The 12,787-nt window shown below is 35.6% G+C and overlaps 1 protein-coding gene across 7 annotated transcripts; it reads right to left on the bottom strand.

The window, feature by feature from the left end:
• Positions 1-3,970: 3,970 nt before the first annotated feature.
• On the bottom strand, positions 3,971-11,094 carry b4galt4 (UDP-Gal:betaGlcNAc beta 1,4- galactosyltransferase, polypeptide 4). Of its 7 annotated transcripts, none has more exons than XM_042008695.1 (7): positions 11,038-11,094; positions 9,559-10,099; positions 8,952-9,184; positions 7,616-7,803; positions 7,327-7,449; positions 7,129-7,233; positions 3,971-6,106 (listed from the first exon to the last, which is right to left on the bottom strand). In XM_042008695.1, the coding sequence occupies exons 2-7, from the start codon at positions 9,863-9,865 to the stop codon at positions 5,971-5,973; spliced, it is 1,092 nt and encodes a 363-aa protein (XP_041864629.1). In that variant the 5' UTR covers positions 9,866-10,099; positions 11,038-11,094; the 3' UTR covers positions 3,971-5,970. The 7 variants fall into 7 exon arrangements, with proteins under 7 accessions (XP_041864629.1, XP_041864630.1, XP_041864627.1 ...); XM_042008696.1 differs by having other exon boundaries at positions 9,559-10,090; positions 11,038-11,086; XM_042008693.1 differs by having other exon boundaries at positions 10,857-11,084.
• Positions 11,095-12,787: the final 1,693 nt, after the last annotated feature.

The following is a 12,787-nucleotide window of genomic DNA, read 5'->3' as shown; positions in this document are numbered from 1 at the left end:
TACCCTGCTGCTCTGCTGTCATACCACCACTCACTGTAGTAATTTATTAGATTAGCATTTATACAATTAAAATGAACAGATAGAGTTAAAAAAAACAAAAAAGTTTCTGAATGTATCCTTAAATAGCATGGGAAACTTGCTTTGCATGTTTTTCACAAAGCTCTTGTGGTTTGGAATATAATGCAGCTCAGTGGTAAGGCTCTTTAAACACTGAAACCACTAACAGATGCAGACCATCCTTCCTTAAAGAGATGGCAGCTGGATTTCTTTTCATTTGCACCTTGAGAATAAACTTTGAAGGCACTAGTGGCTCCATGAGAGCTTCAACGCCTGGAACTCCCCAGCAGCCAGTTACAGCTAAAAAGCATCTTAGATGAAAAGGAAAATGCATTCAAGAAACCAAAAAGTAGTAAAACTGCATTGTTTTTATGTAATTAAGAGGTAACAACCTGGATGACTAAGAATCTACACAGACAACACACTAAGTGTGTTATTTCTAAAGTGCCAACTTGGAATGAGCACCAAGACAAAGCCATTGTTTTAGTTTTTTCTGCATTAAAATACTTAATTTAACAATCGTTTTAGTTCCTGTTTATTACAACTTTATAGAAAACACTTTATTACAAAACACTCCTAATGAAATTGCATTAATACTCAAATGTATGTAATGTGCACATGTTATTCATTTCATTCATGCCATTTTTTTTATTAACTACTTGATTTGTTAATAATCACCTATTAAGAAATCCAGCAGATAATAGCTCTACATTAGTAATCATTTGGAGAAGTGATTTGGTTTTATTTATTCAGTTTATTTAAAAGGGACAATGCAGATTAATCAACATTTTAATTAGAATTTAAAATGTTCCAGTTAGCAAATTTTCATCTGTAGTTCCTATGGCAGGTAAACACAACACACAGTACATTACAATAAAAAAAATTAAATAAAATAAAATTCTTGGTGATATTAAACAAAAATATTCAAGTAAAATAAAATATATGGTAGGCTTGTTATTCATGAATGCAAGTTTGATTACTTGTAATCCGTTTATTAAGTTTAGTGTTGAAAATTGGATAGCTGGTGCTTTCTCTGAAGTCACCAGGAAGGCTATTCCAGTAGTTTGTGGCCCTTACTGAGAAAACAGTTTGCCCAGATTTACTGCGTCTGTACTGAACAACTCAGACTCCTCTGCTGGTTGCCCTCCCCTGCTATCCTTCTGCCTCCCCTGATGTTTAGCTGCTGAAGGCTCTACTATGTTCATTCGCTAATTGCCAGCAGTGTCTGTCTCCAGTTTAATGCATGTCAGGAGTGTAACATGAGCTGTCAGAGTGTTTTGTTTTGTTTTGTTTTATTTTTTCCCCTACTTCAGCCAGAATACTGATAGGAGCAGAGTGGCTGAATCAAAATAAAGTAAGAGGCAAGAAAACCCTAACAGTAAACTGAGAGATGCTGAAACTCTTCTAGGAACTGAGAAAAAAACTGTAAAATTTGGTAGCCAGGTGATTCCTCATTTGTATTAAAACCTTAATGTTAATTTAAAAAAATATGGAAGATATTTTTCAGATGTTAAGAATTCCTTTTCTGTTTGCAGATTAGATACTTCATCAATTTGCTCTTCAAGACAAAAGAGGGAACTTTTTCTGAGGCATGACTTAGTGAAACATTGCTGTATACATTGTAGGTACCGGTGGCTTTATTGTACTATGCTATGTCTAAATGGTGTGGATTGTAAAGGAGATCAAAGTGCTCAGTTTTGGAGGGTTTATATTTTTGTGCTTGAAGTGTTTTGTGAATGTCACATGTAAGCTTGATGACCAGGCCTAGCCTCAGCAAGACAAAGCTTTCTTTCTGCACCATAGGAAAAGGACATGAGATCATTCTGGTCATACAAAGGCTCAGACATCCCGCTTCTTCCTTGCAATGGTTGAAAAAAAAAAAAAAAAAAAAAATGAAAGAAGACATTTCATTGTGTGTGAAAAATAAGAGGTTATTTTTGTACCTATTTCTAGTATTTAAGTCTTCAGTTTTGTCATGGAAGACTGATCTGAAGATATATTTTACTCATATCTTAAATGAAAAACATTGCCACTACATGGAAACCAGCCAGAATTATTAAAATAATTTATTGAAATATAAAGCTTGCATTAAGTAATGCATTGTGCATAGTTGCAGCACAATTGTGCATAGTTGCAGCACAATTTAAAGTAATTTTGTCAGGCATCAAAAAAACAAACAAAGAGACTGCTTGCTTTTAGACACATGATGTCAGCTGTGCAGATGTTAAAGCTTTGGTGTTAATTTCCTGTCTTTAACTGACAATGGTACACTTATTGTTTGTGGTGCTGTATGCACAATGAATCGTTGGGGCTTCCCTTTTCATTTTGGTCAAATTTTGTCATGAGCAATTTCAGTATAATGAACCAACTTCTTAATCTTGTGAGGCATAATGGGATTTCTTTGTGACTTGGGAAAAAGAAAAAAAGACAACCACTGACTGATTTTATTTATATATTTTAGTTTATTTTTTATATATATTGTGGTCAACCAAAGACTAAATACATCTTTATTTACACTGGCAGTAAAAGTAGCAGTTTCTGTCACCGACTATGTATTATGGACCATCTTAAAAAATAATAATCATAAAAAAAAAGAGGCCAGTTGGAGGTTGATCAAGAAAGTCCAACATTTACTGTACTTGTCATTAAAACATTTTGATGATCCAAAGAACTCTTTGTATGTAACAGCTAAGGATGAAAACTAATATTAGATAATGGTCATGTTTTATAGCTTTCAGGGATCATCAAATTTAAAATACACCAGATACCGCAGTGGAAAAAACACAAGGTTTAGGAACTCATTTTGAAGCAAACTTTTGTTGCTATCCAGACAAAGTGTTTTCAAAACTTTGTGTTTGAAAGGTTCTATATAAATAAAATTGACTTTGTTCATTTTAGCAAGTAACTGACATTCTGCAGGTATAATTATAGCATGAACTCGTAGTAAATAAGCCCTGGCACCAATCCCAACTGGCTGCAGTCTGAAAGTGTCATGTGTTTAAAGTATCTTGTCCAAAATAATTTAAAGAAAACAACAAAATGACAAACAAAAGTAGCCCAGACATGGTGAGAGGCTAAAATTTATAATTTAGTCTCACAACTAGTCTCTGGTCCTCAGTTTCTAACTGATTAACTGAAAGAGTGATGCAACTCTGTACTAAACGTGCCTAAAATCAACCTATTAATTTCACTATTTTCAGTTGGATATAATTCATGTGAGGTATCAGTGTTTTTGTTGTCGTTTCGTCACTTCAGATCAGATTCTAGCTAATTTTCTTCAGTCATTAAAAATCAGCTTGGTTCTTCTTCATACCTCCGATGGATGCAACATCATTGGAAAACTAACTTTAAAATGCCATCATCATGATTTATTAAAACTACTGTGCAAATTGCTTGATAAGTAGAAGCAAACTTGAACCTATTGAAGATTGAAGATATTTTTCCAAGTTGAGCTGTCACTGCCACCTACTGGTCAGCTTTTTACCCTACAACCTGCTGATGGGACTGCACCCCAATTACACAATTTGCTACCATCATACAGAAATATTACTGAATGAAACTTACCTCTGAATTTATCCACTAGCACACTGAGAATGTGTTTTGAAAGGCAGACCAAATGTTAGCCCAAATTATGCCCATGAGAAAGTTACAAGCTTCAAGAGCCAGAAAATATCTTTAAAAATATACAATCATCACACCAATAAGTTCCACCAATGTGTCTCCAAGCCTGGATAACGTACAGATTTTTATGGGTAACAAATATTAATCACAGGAATTGACAAGTAAATGTAGAACATTTCCTTTTATTTGTCAATCATTGTCAATTGAACACATTAGATCTTAAAATTTGAAATCAAAACTGAGATTAGAAAAGATATACCCAACCCAAAAACACCAGATACAAGACAGTCAATAAGAAATCATAGTATTTATTACATGGATCCTTAAGAAAATAATCCCATTAGAAAGAAAATGCATAAAGTCATTATCAGTGTACGATTTAGTTACATACGTGAAGCTTAAGTTTGAACTAGCTGCGGATCCTTCAGTCTCTCTTTTCACACATAGAAGAAAACTGTATGTTAGTTAAAACATGAAAGACCACCTTTAAAACAGGTGTTTCATTTATCTGTAAAAAAACAGACCAACATGGTGGTCTGGGTAGTATGTAGATTCAATCTGATTATCTTAATCCAAATATCACCAATTCCACATAATCATATAAAATAGAGAAAAACCTTTGACTGGTGTCATAGTGTAATAGATCCCCCTAAATCCTATAGACAGGAATTTTAACAATTTTCTTTTAGTAATAAAAGAAAAGAAAAAAAAAAGAAAAACATTCATTCTGGAGCAGACATGCAGCCATGTGATAAACACTCAGGGCTCCAACACCTTATAATCAGCAATTACAGATTTACAAAGTAGTTTATCTCAACAGCTGTAACACTTCTGTCTCACACACACAAGTCAGTTGATTGGAGTTGCCTGTTGCTATTCTCGAACACTAGTTCAATAAAACAAACAAACATGGAGTGAAAAGTAAACTAACTATTTTAGTCAGGTCAGTTAGTAACGTTAACAAATATATTTAAAACATAGTAACAGCTATAGTACCTAAAAATAAACATCTTAACCAGTTTGATATGTGTATTGAAAGCATTTCTGAACAGCATGCAGAAATAAAGTATATAGATTTTCCCAAACCCACATTTCCTCACATATAATAGTTAAGCAAAAGAAAAGCATTCCCCATAAACAATTTTGGCTCACAAAACTCTTTTTCTGGAAATTAAGATCTAAAGATGGTTAAACTTCTCAAGCTCAGTAAAGAAAGGCACTGCATATCTTTGACAGAAATACTAAAATGGTGTGTACGATAATCTGTAGCAGATGTGTACACTGCCACCACATCTTAACCTTCGGACATTATCACGTCCTGGTTACCTCCTGCCTCGACTTCTGTAATTCCCTTCTTTTCAGACTACCTCAAAAGTCACTTCATAAACTTCAACTACTCCAGATTTCTGCTGCCAGCATAATCACTAAAACCCCATCCTCTTACCACATGAACCTGTCCTACAACAGCTTCATTGGCTCCCCATAAACTCCCAAGTCCTTTTCAAACCCCCCTTTTTTCTTTAATTTTTTTTTTTTTTTTTTTTACTTTTAAGGCCATCAGTACCTGTCCTCTCTGGTCCACACTACTATCCCATCTCGTTCCCTCAGATCCTCTTCCTCTCTCTATCTCACTGTCCCTCCCTCTTGCATTGTTACCATAGAAACAGGGCTTTTAACTCCTCTGCAACAAGCTAAAATCTGCTTTAAAAAAATTACATGAAGGATTATTAAATCACCCCGCCTGGTATTAGTACTGATGTGTCCAGTGGCAGGGTTTTGTCATTTTTCAGCACACAAGTTTCACCTGCTGTCACACAGACACAACACTGATCATTATGTATAGAAAGTTACTTCATTTCAATCACTTCTATTTGATTTTTAGACATTAACAGATGTTCATACAAATCTGGGTAACTGGACTTATTTAGGCCAAATATAAGGCAAATGATGGAAAAATACAAATACATAAGAGAGAATGCACTACTAAAAATACTAAACTACGTTAATAGTCACGTTCTCACAGCGGTAATAAATATAGCTGTGAGGAAGATTTCAATTAATCACAGTCTAACAAAACAAACTTTTTCCCACAGACTGAAAATAAAAGCAGCCAAGACACGCAAATGTGTATTTGCTCAACTTCAAACATACTTACCAGCTAAATTTAATTTTAATAGAAAAACAATGCAGATTTTTTTTCTTAACATGTCTTTTCTGCACTCAGTGGCCTTGACTTAATAAAAATATAACTATATTATTTATTTGGTCACATAAGGGTTTTCATTTAAGATTTCAACTCACTGGTTTACCAATGTCCACAGTAACATTCACATAGAGAGGCAACCTCTCAACTAACAAAAGCCTATACGAGCAGCTGCTGAGTCCATCCTTTTTCCACATTTGTGCTGTTCGTCCCAACAGCCTCATTCTGGGAAAGAAGAGAACATACACAGAAGAAATTAAATACAAACCATGACATATATTTAAAGTAATCTCTGATATGATGAACCAAACCTTTTCTCTATCTTTCTATGGTTCCCAAATTTTCCATTGTTCACCTTCCAAGCTGAAATCAGTCCAGTGCGGAGTGAGAACGCAACAAGCAGCAACTGTGATTCAGCTTTGGAGGACTTCACTGTTGTAAAGTGAAAGCGCTTGTTTGTGCTGTTAGTACAGGCTTACACTAAATGTTAAAGGAATCTGTAGCCTGCCAGTAAATCCAGGATCCCTGCAGGAAGAATTTAATCACCAAGAAAAGTGGTTCATCTACAAGATATCCAATTAGAAGGATAAGATGACGAGTTGCACAATGAGGTTTGCTTAGTGAATGAGCCGAGCTCGGCCACTCGTCCTTCTTCAAGATGGCAATGTTCATCAAAGCTGCAAATTTATTAGCAGTAATTTAATTTTTTATTAGCAGTATTTGTTTTTTAAACTATCCATAGAAACATGGAGCCCTTCCAATCAACCAGTCCCCTTTCTTGCAGCTTTCATATTGTTCCTCAGTTGACAGAATGGTTATAGCTGCAGTAACCAGCAGCTTCATGCGGTACACTGCATTTCCGGACATCCTGTTGTCTTTCTTCCTCTGCCTCCTTTAATGCCTCGTATTCTGTTTAGCTCAAACCACACAACCTATTTGGTTAGCCAGTATGTTGGCCCCATTTAATCTAATGCAGTTAGCAAAACGGCCTTGCCCATTTTCCATGTTTACCTTAGCTTGCATAATAATCTGAGCCTGTCCGTAGCAAAAACAAACACTTTTCCACTGAGGTGGACAACTTCCCCAAAGGAATATAGTTTCCATTTTATGGTTGCCATTATGCAGTTAATCTCAAACGCTGCAGCAAATACATCAACTTTAGTTCAAACAGTGGTGTAATAGGTCCCACCTTAAAAAATAGTAGAATATTTCTTTAACAAATTAGCTTCATCTCTACATTGACTGACCTGTCTTTGTTTATCTGATTGCCAGTATCGCGTTTGTGAAACACCATGGTGTAGCGGGCTACATCGGCAGGCGGTCGCACAATCTCCATTTTCTGCAGCTCAACCCTGCATGACACACGTTACGGCAAACAAGTAAATACAAGCATCACATTAGCTTCAAACGTAATAGTATGTGAGATTAACAACTCTGCTTTTCACCTGATGCGAAGGTCATCATCTTCCCCACCCCAACCCCAGTAATGGTTGGAAAATCCATTCACTTTCAAAAACTGCTCTTTGGTCATGGCAGTCACTCCACCAAAGTAGCCTTTGTAACGCAGCCTGTTAAGAAAGTGGAGGGTAATTTGAAAAAAAAATGCATCTGTTCACATAAAAATGCTTCAGACATTAGGAGGAGCGCATCGGTTACTATAGCAGCATTTATTTACAAGGGTAGAATAAAGCAACAAGTGACTTCTGAGGCTTTTACTCTTACTCATCTACTTACTTGTATCCTGTAGCATTTCGGCCAACTACCAAGTGCTTGGGCTGCTTGTCACAGAAATATAAATTGTGGTCATTTTCAGGAACCAGGTCCACGTCATGGAAGATGAAGCACTCCCAGTTATAATCCTTTAGTGCCTCCAAATACCCAACATTTAGTAACTTGGCTCGGTTAAAAGTTACATCACCAGCCTTAAAAAAAAAGAAAAAGAAAACACACAAGTTACAATATGCTTCTAAGACTAAAGGCTTGCCGATTTCTGTGTCAGACATTATGTCGCTATGCAGAAAAAGACAGTTTAAACGTTTTAGTTTAAAACAAAATTTTTTTTGTATTTTGGACAATTCATGGATTATTTTACTTGCCAACTACTTGAAATTACTTTTTAGTAGCTTTAGCATATCCTGGTAAATTCAAGAAAAAAAATATTCACATGTATGGACGTTTAGATGGCAACACAAGAACTAAAACAAAGAAATAAACTTAAAATAGATCCACATTTTTTAAATTAATTTAAAAAAATATGTAACTCTACATGCTTGTGTAAAATGCAGTCACACTACATGTAATTATTCAAACATTATATAATGTTTATTTGCCTATCTCTTTTCTTTTTTAGGCATTTGTTTAATACACAAGTACGCTATTCATGAACATTTTTACATATTGTGAAGTTTTCCCTGTGGTAACAGAAAATAATTGTTTCCTCTTTGAGTCTTAGGAACTATACTTGCTTTCAGATTATTTGCTTTTGACATACAAAATTATTTGCCTAATTTGTTTCTAGGTCTCCAAAAGAAATGTCAGCAAGCACCATGATTTGTTTTCTATTTTAAGTCTATGTATTATGTGTGGAAGGATGGCAATCTGGCTAAATGAACCACAGGGAGATCTTTTGTGGAAATATATAGTAAAAAAACTGAACTCATCTTATCTGGTTTAAACTACCTTATGAGTTTTGTATACAGTTGCCTGCATGCAAATCATGTCAGAACTAAACACCCAACGCAGAGATCTCTGAATCTTATTTTTAGATTGACACTCTGACACAACCAGGATTCAAAATCCTGGAAATACTGAAGTGCACAATTCATGAACAGCCTACTTAATCCTGGGTGTGCTTGCCCATGCAAACAAAAAAGCTGTCAAGTGTGTTTTTTTCCCCCTTTCTGCAGCCATCTCTAATCCATTTATTTTCTTTACTTAGCTGTTTTCAACTACAGCTGCTGATGATAGATGGATAATGCTATTGTAACCTGCCAGTTTTACAAGCATGAGCCTTCAGCATAATTTAACCTAATGTAAAAATGTTGCTTTGTTATTTATTTAATCCAGATACCTGCTGTATGACATAAATGGCGTAGTGTAGTTGCTGCCTCTGTAGAAATGGGTGAAGGTGATGCAGGAGGTATAGGAGATGCCTCTCCCGGTTGCGATGTGGGATGAGGATCGCTACGCTTTGCTGTGCTGCACAGTCTGAGGGCTCATACTCTCCTTTAATCACAACTTTGTTGTCACTCTCAACATCCCTCAGTTTCAGAGAAGACTCAAAGGATAGTTTCACTTCTCCCTCTGTGGAAACAAAAGTTTACAAATTTAACCAGAAATCTGTGTTTAATATTAATGCAATTCAACTACTGCACATACGCTGATGCTCAGTAAAAACTTTAAAAAGTTTAAGTAAAACTTATCATACTCTTATAACCCTTCCCAGATTGATGGGCAGCAGCAGTTACTTTTAATATCACTGCTGGTGTCTTTCCTCTTTGGCATTTTGTCAACACATACCTGAATATATTTTTGTATTTACCTAATTTTAAGACAAGTTTCTTTGAAAGAATCATAAAATTGGTATAAGAAGAAATTCTTATTTAACAAACAGGCAACACAGATACAGATGAGCACCAACATTTTATTTTCTCTGACTATATTCACTGTATACTTACGTAGCAATGGAGACTGCTGTGGACATTCCTCTTTTTGTGCTGGGGCATTTAAATCATCAGGTGCTGCCGTCACAAAATTCAGTTCATTCCTCAGATCACCTTCTCTGACAAGAGTTTGTGTTGTGGCAGAGGAAACCACAATTGATTTCACAGTGTCCCCAGAAAAGGTTGCTATCCATACCAGCACTGACAGCGAGACGAAGAGCAGTAAAAAATATTTGCCTCTTCGCAACACTTTGCTGACTGTCGAACAGATGCCCATGGTTATCTGACTTAACGAATGTAGATAGATTATAGATAATGTCATGTATAGTTAAAAAATATTGCCTCTGTGCAGAAGATTTCAGGGAAAAAAAATTACTGACATCCAGAGAATCAAAGACAAGTCATCCCATGTTGGTTAAACAGCTGTTAAACAGTACAATAAATCATATGATCATGATGAAGTATGATGTGCTTAAAGGTGAAAATCCATTCTTGTATAGTATAAACCCATTCTCGGGAGATGAAGCCAAAAACTCTCAGACAACTGCTGAAAGAGCTGAGAAACAAAAAGCAAACAAACAAAAAAAAAAAATGGTTACTATCAAGACAATGCACATTTGCATCACATGAAGCAACACATCTTCTAATGTAAAAAGATCTATACCAGTAAAAAAAAAAAAAAATCTTTTGACATGAAAATGAACCAGCATCCTGAGTGGTACTGTATATTATGGCAGAACTCGACTGGCTGAATTTAATGCTAACTCTTGCCCCATTACAAACGTAGAATAATTTTAATAAAGGCATTAGGCAACTTCTCACCAAATTTAATTGCTTTTACAAAATTATTTTTGTTTTTTTATATTTTGCTGATGACAATCATCCTAAGACAAAACTCACACCCACCTATGGGCAGACACTGTTCCAAGTTGGATCCAGTTAAATTTATTTATAAACTGAGTAATAATTTCAACTCTTTACATCAAATTTTTAAAGAAGGTTAGTCATTCGTGTTCAGTCTTAAATGTGGGTGATAATAAGAAAACGTTTTAAAGAATAAAATTTATATTCTGTGTGTATCTAACCATAACATTTTTTTTTCTGCTTTGGTATATTTTCTGTATATTTACTGGACACAAGCTAACGACGGCTAGATTAGCATGGTTATTGCATCTACCGTTACCAAAGTAAAGACTTAACACAAACACAATATTTACAAGGTGGCCTCTTAATTACTGATAGTGTTTTATGAATACATATGTTGACATTGTCCCGTTTACTGTCTGTAGCTGTGCTCAGATGTACCAACTCACCTGCTAGCTAGCTGACGAATGCGGACGTTAGACCACTGCCAAGTGCTAAAAAAGTAGATTTTACCATAATAATAGCAACACACAAGCAAGCCAGACACAGTTTGACCTGATTAAAAAACCGAAACGCAGCACGTCTGCTGAAACAGAGGCAATGTTATAGGTTTAAGATGACGACTCTTACCATTATTCAACACTAAGGTCTGTCATCGGCATCGAACAACACTGCGTTAAGTTAGCATCAATCGACGTACTTCCGCTGGAAGTACTGTCACAATAAAGATGATGTTTTAAAAAAAAATAAAAAAGGATACTATTGTTTAAAAAGACCAGAAGCGCAGATTAACAAGCTTTCTTGTCAAGCGGTTTTGTCAAGCAGTTTGATTTATACATATATATATAGATAGATAGATAGATAGATAGATAGATAGATAGATAGATAGATAGATAGATAGATAGATAGATAGATAGATAGATAGATAGATAGATAGATAGATAGATAGATAGATAGATTATAAAATAATGTGCTGTGGGCTGATTATGGTTGCTTGTTTTTATTTAATAGTCTTTTTACCTAATTATTACCTATTATTTTTAGGGGTGTTTTTTTAAGGTGCACATTGTTAATGTAAAATTGACATATACATTTATTTCAGTGCTTTATTGTAACTGCAGGACTTTATTGAAGCAATCCTCTTCTTTTTCAGTTTCTAACAAGGACAAGAACTGTGCCAGATGTTCCCAGTACACAATGCTTCCTGATTTTTTTTTTTTTTTTTCTTCTTCCTCATCTCAAGCTGGGGATCAGACCTAGACAACATGCAGATTTCTCTGCTGGGCCATATTTTTTTGCCTCTGGGGTTAAAAGCGGCCTCATACTCAGGAAGCTCCTCTGCCCAGCTGCTTCGCTGCCTGCTTCAGTTCAGCTATGACTTTGGATATATGAGTATATTGCTCTATTGTTTAGCAGTGTGAGAGGTCTTGAACCCCTCAAATGTCCCACACAAGTCTCACATATACTCAGATAATGTGATTAATATAACTTTATCTTATATATTTTCTTTTGCTTGTCAAATTGATCTGCAAAAATGGATTGCAGATCCATCATTGGATTAATGTCCAAGCTATCCCAGGTATATGTTTGATTAGATTAATGACTTCCTTTTCCTTTAAACCATTTAAATTACATAATTTATTTATTGAAAAAAATGTGAAATCTTGTCCATGACAGACAGCACTGTGTTCACTTATCTCATGCTAACAGACTCAAATGTCTCCAGAGTCTGACCAGGGTTAGTTCTGGCCTTGAGTTTATCAGTAGTGATGATCTCCGTTTTTAGTGCTGCTCCCCAAGCAGACCACAACAGTGGATGCCAGACACAACATAATGGCCAGAGTAGAGCCTGCTCATCCTTTGCTTGTACATTGTGTCAGGGTTGTCACAGCATAGCCCGTAAGGAAATGACAAAAGTGAAGATACACCAGTTCCAGTAGCCAATTAAAACATTTTATTAAATAAATTGCAACACATTAAAATCGTGATTAAGAGTAAATAAATGGCAATATGGAATATCAGTGAGTGAGTAGCTTAGGATGTGCATGATAGTGAGGATTTGTGTGTGTAAATGATTTATGATGTAAAGGAGACCAAATCAAACAGTATTGTGGCTGTAAGGCGAAGAAAGAGACAAGTGTCAGTAGCAGATATGGGTCCAGTGCTCTAAGACATGGAGCACTGGACCTTGATGTTGACAATTATCAGCTAATGAGTCACTACCACCCACGCAGGCAGACCAATAAGCACAAGTAAGCCATTAAAAACCTAAAACACTTATTTATGAACACCCCTGTGCTGGCCTACAGTAGGGGACGTAGTGTCTTGCCCACTCTGTCATCTGAGCCACAACTTTTCTTCTCAACTCAGGAAATAGTTA

The sequence above is a fragment of the Melanotaenia boesemani genome, chromosome 15 (assembly GCF_017639745.1).
Source record: "Melanotaenia boesemani isolate fMelBoe1 chromosome 15, fMelBoe1.pri, whole genome shotgun sequence".
NCBI classification, from domain to species: Eukaryota; Metazoa; Chordata; class Actinopteri; order Atheriniformes; family Melanotaeniidae; genus Melanotaenia; species Melanotaenia boesemani.
The sequence above is the reverse complement of the archived record's forward strand: the minus strand, read 5'-3'. Positions and strand labels throughout refer to the sequence as shown.

What these genes read in the sequence shown, in the direction of transcription:
- b4galt4 (XM_042008695.1), bottom strand. Translation starts at nt 9,865, where the DNA reads ATGACATTATCTATAATCTATCTACATTCGTTAAGTCAGATAACCATG. An exon ending in GATGATGACCTTCGCATCAG is followed by an intron (nt 7,234 to 7,326) that starts GTGAAAAGCAGA and finishes TGTGTCATGCAG; the next exon opens with GGTTGAGCTGCAGAAAATGG. An exon ending in AATCAGATAAACAAAGACAG is followed by an intron (nt 6,107 to 7,128) that starts GTCAGTCAATGT and finishes CTTCTTTCCCAG; the next exon opens with AATGAGGCTGTTGGGACGAA.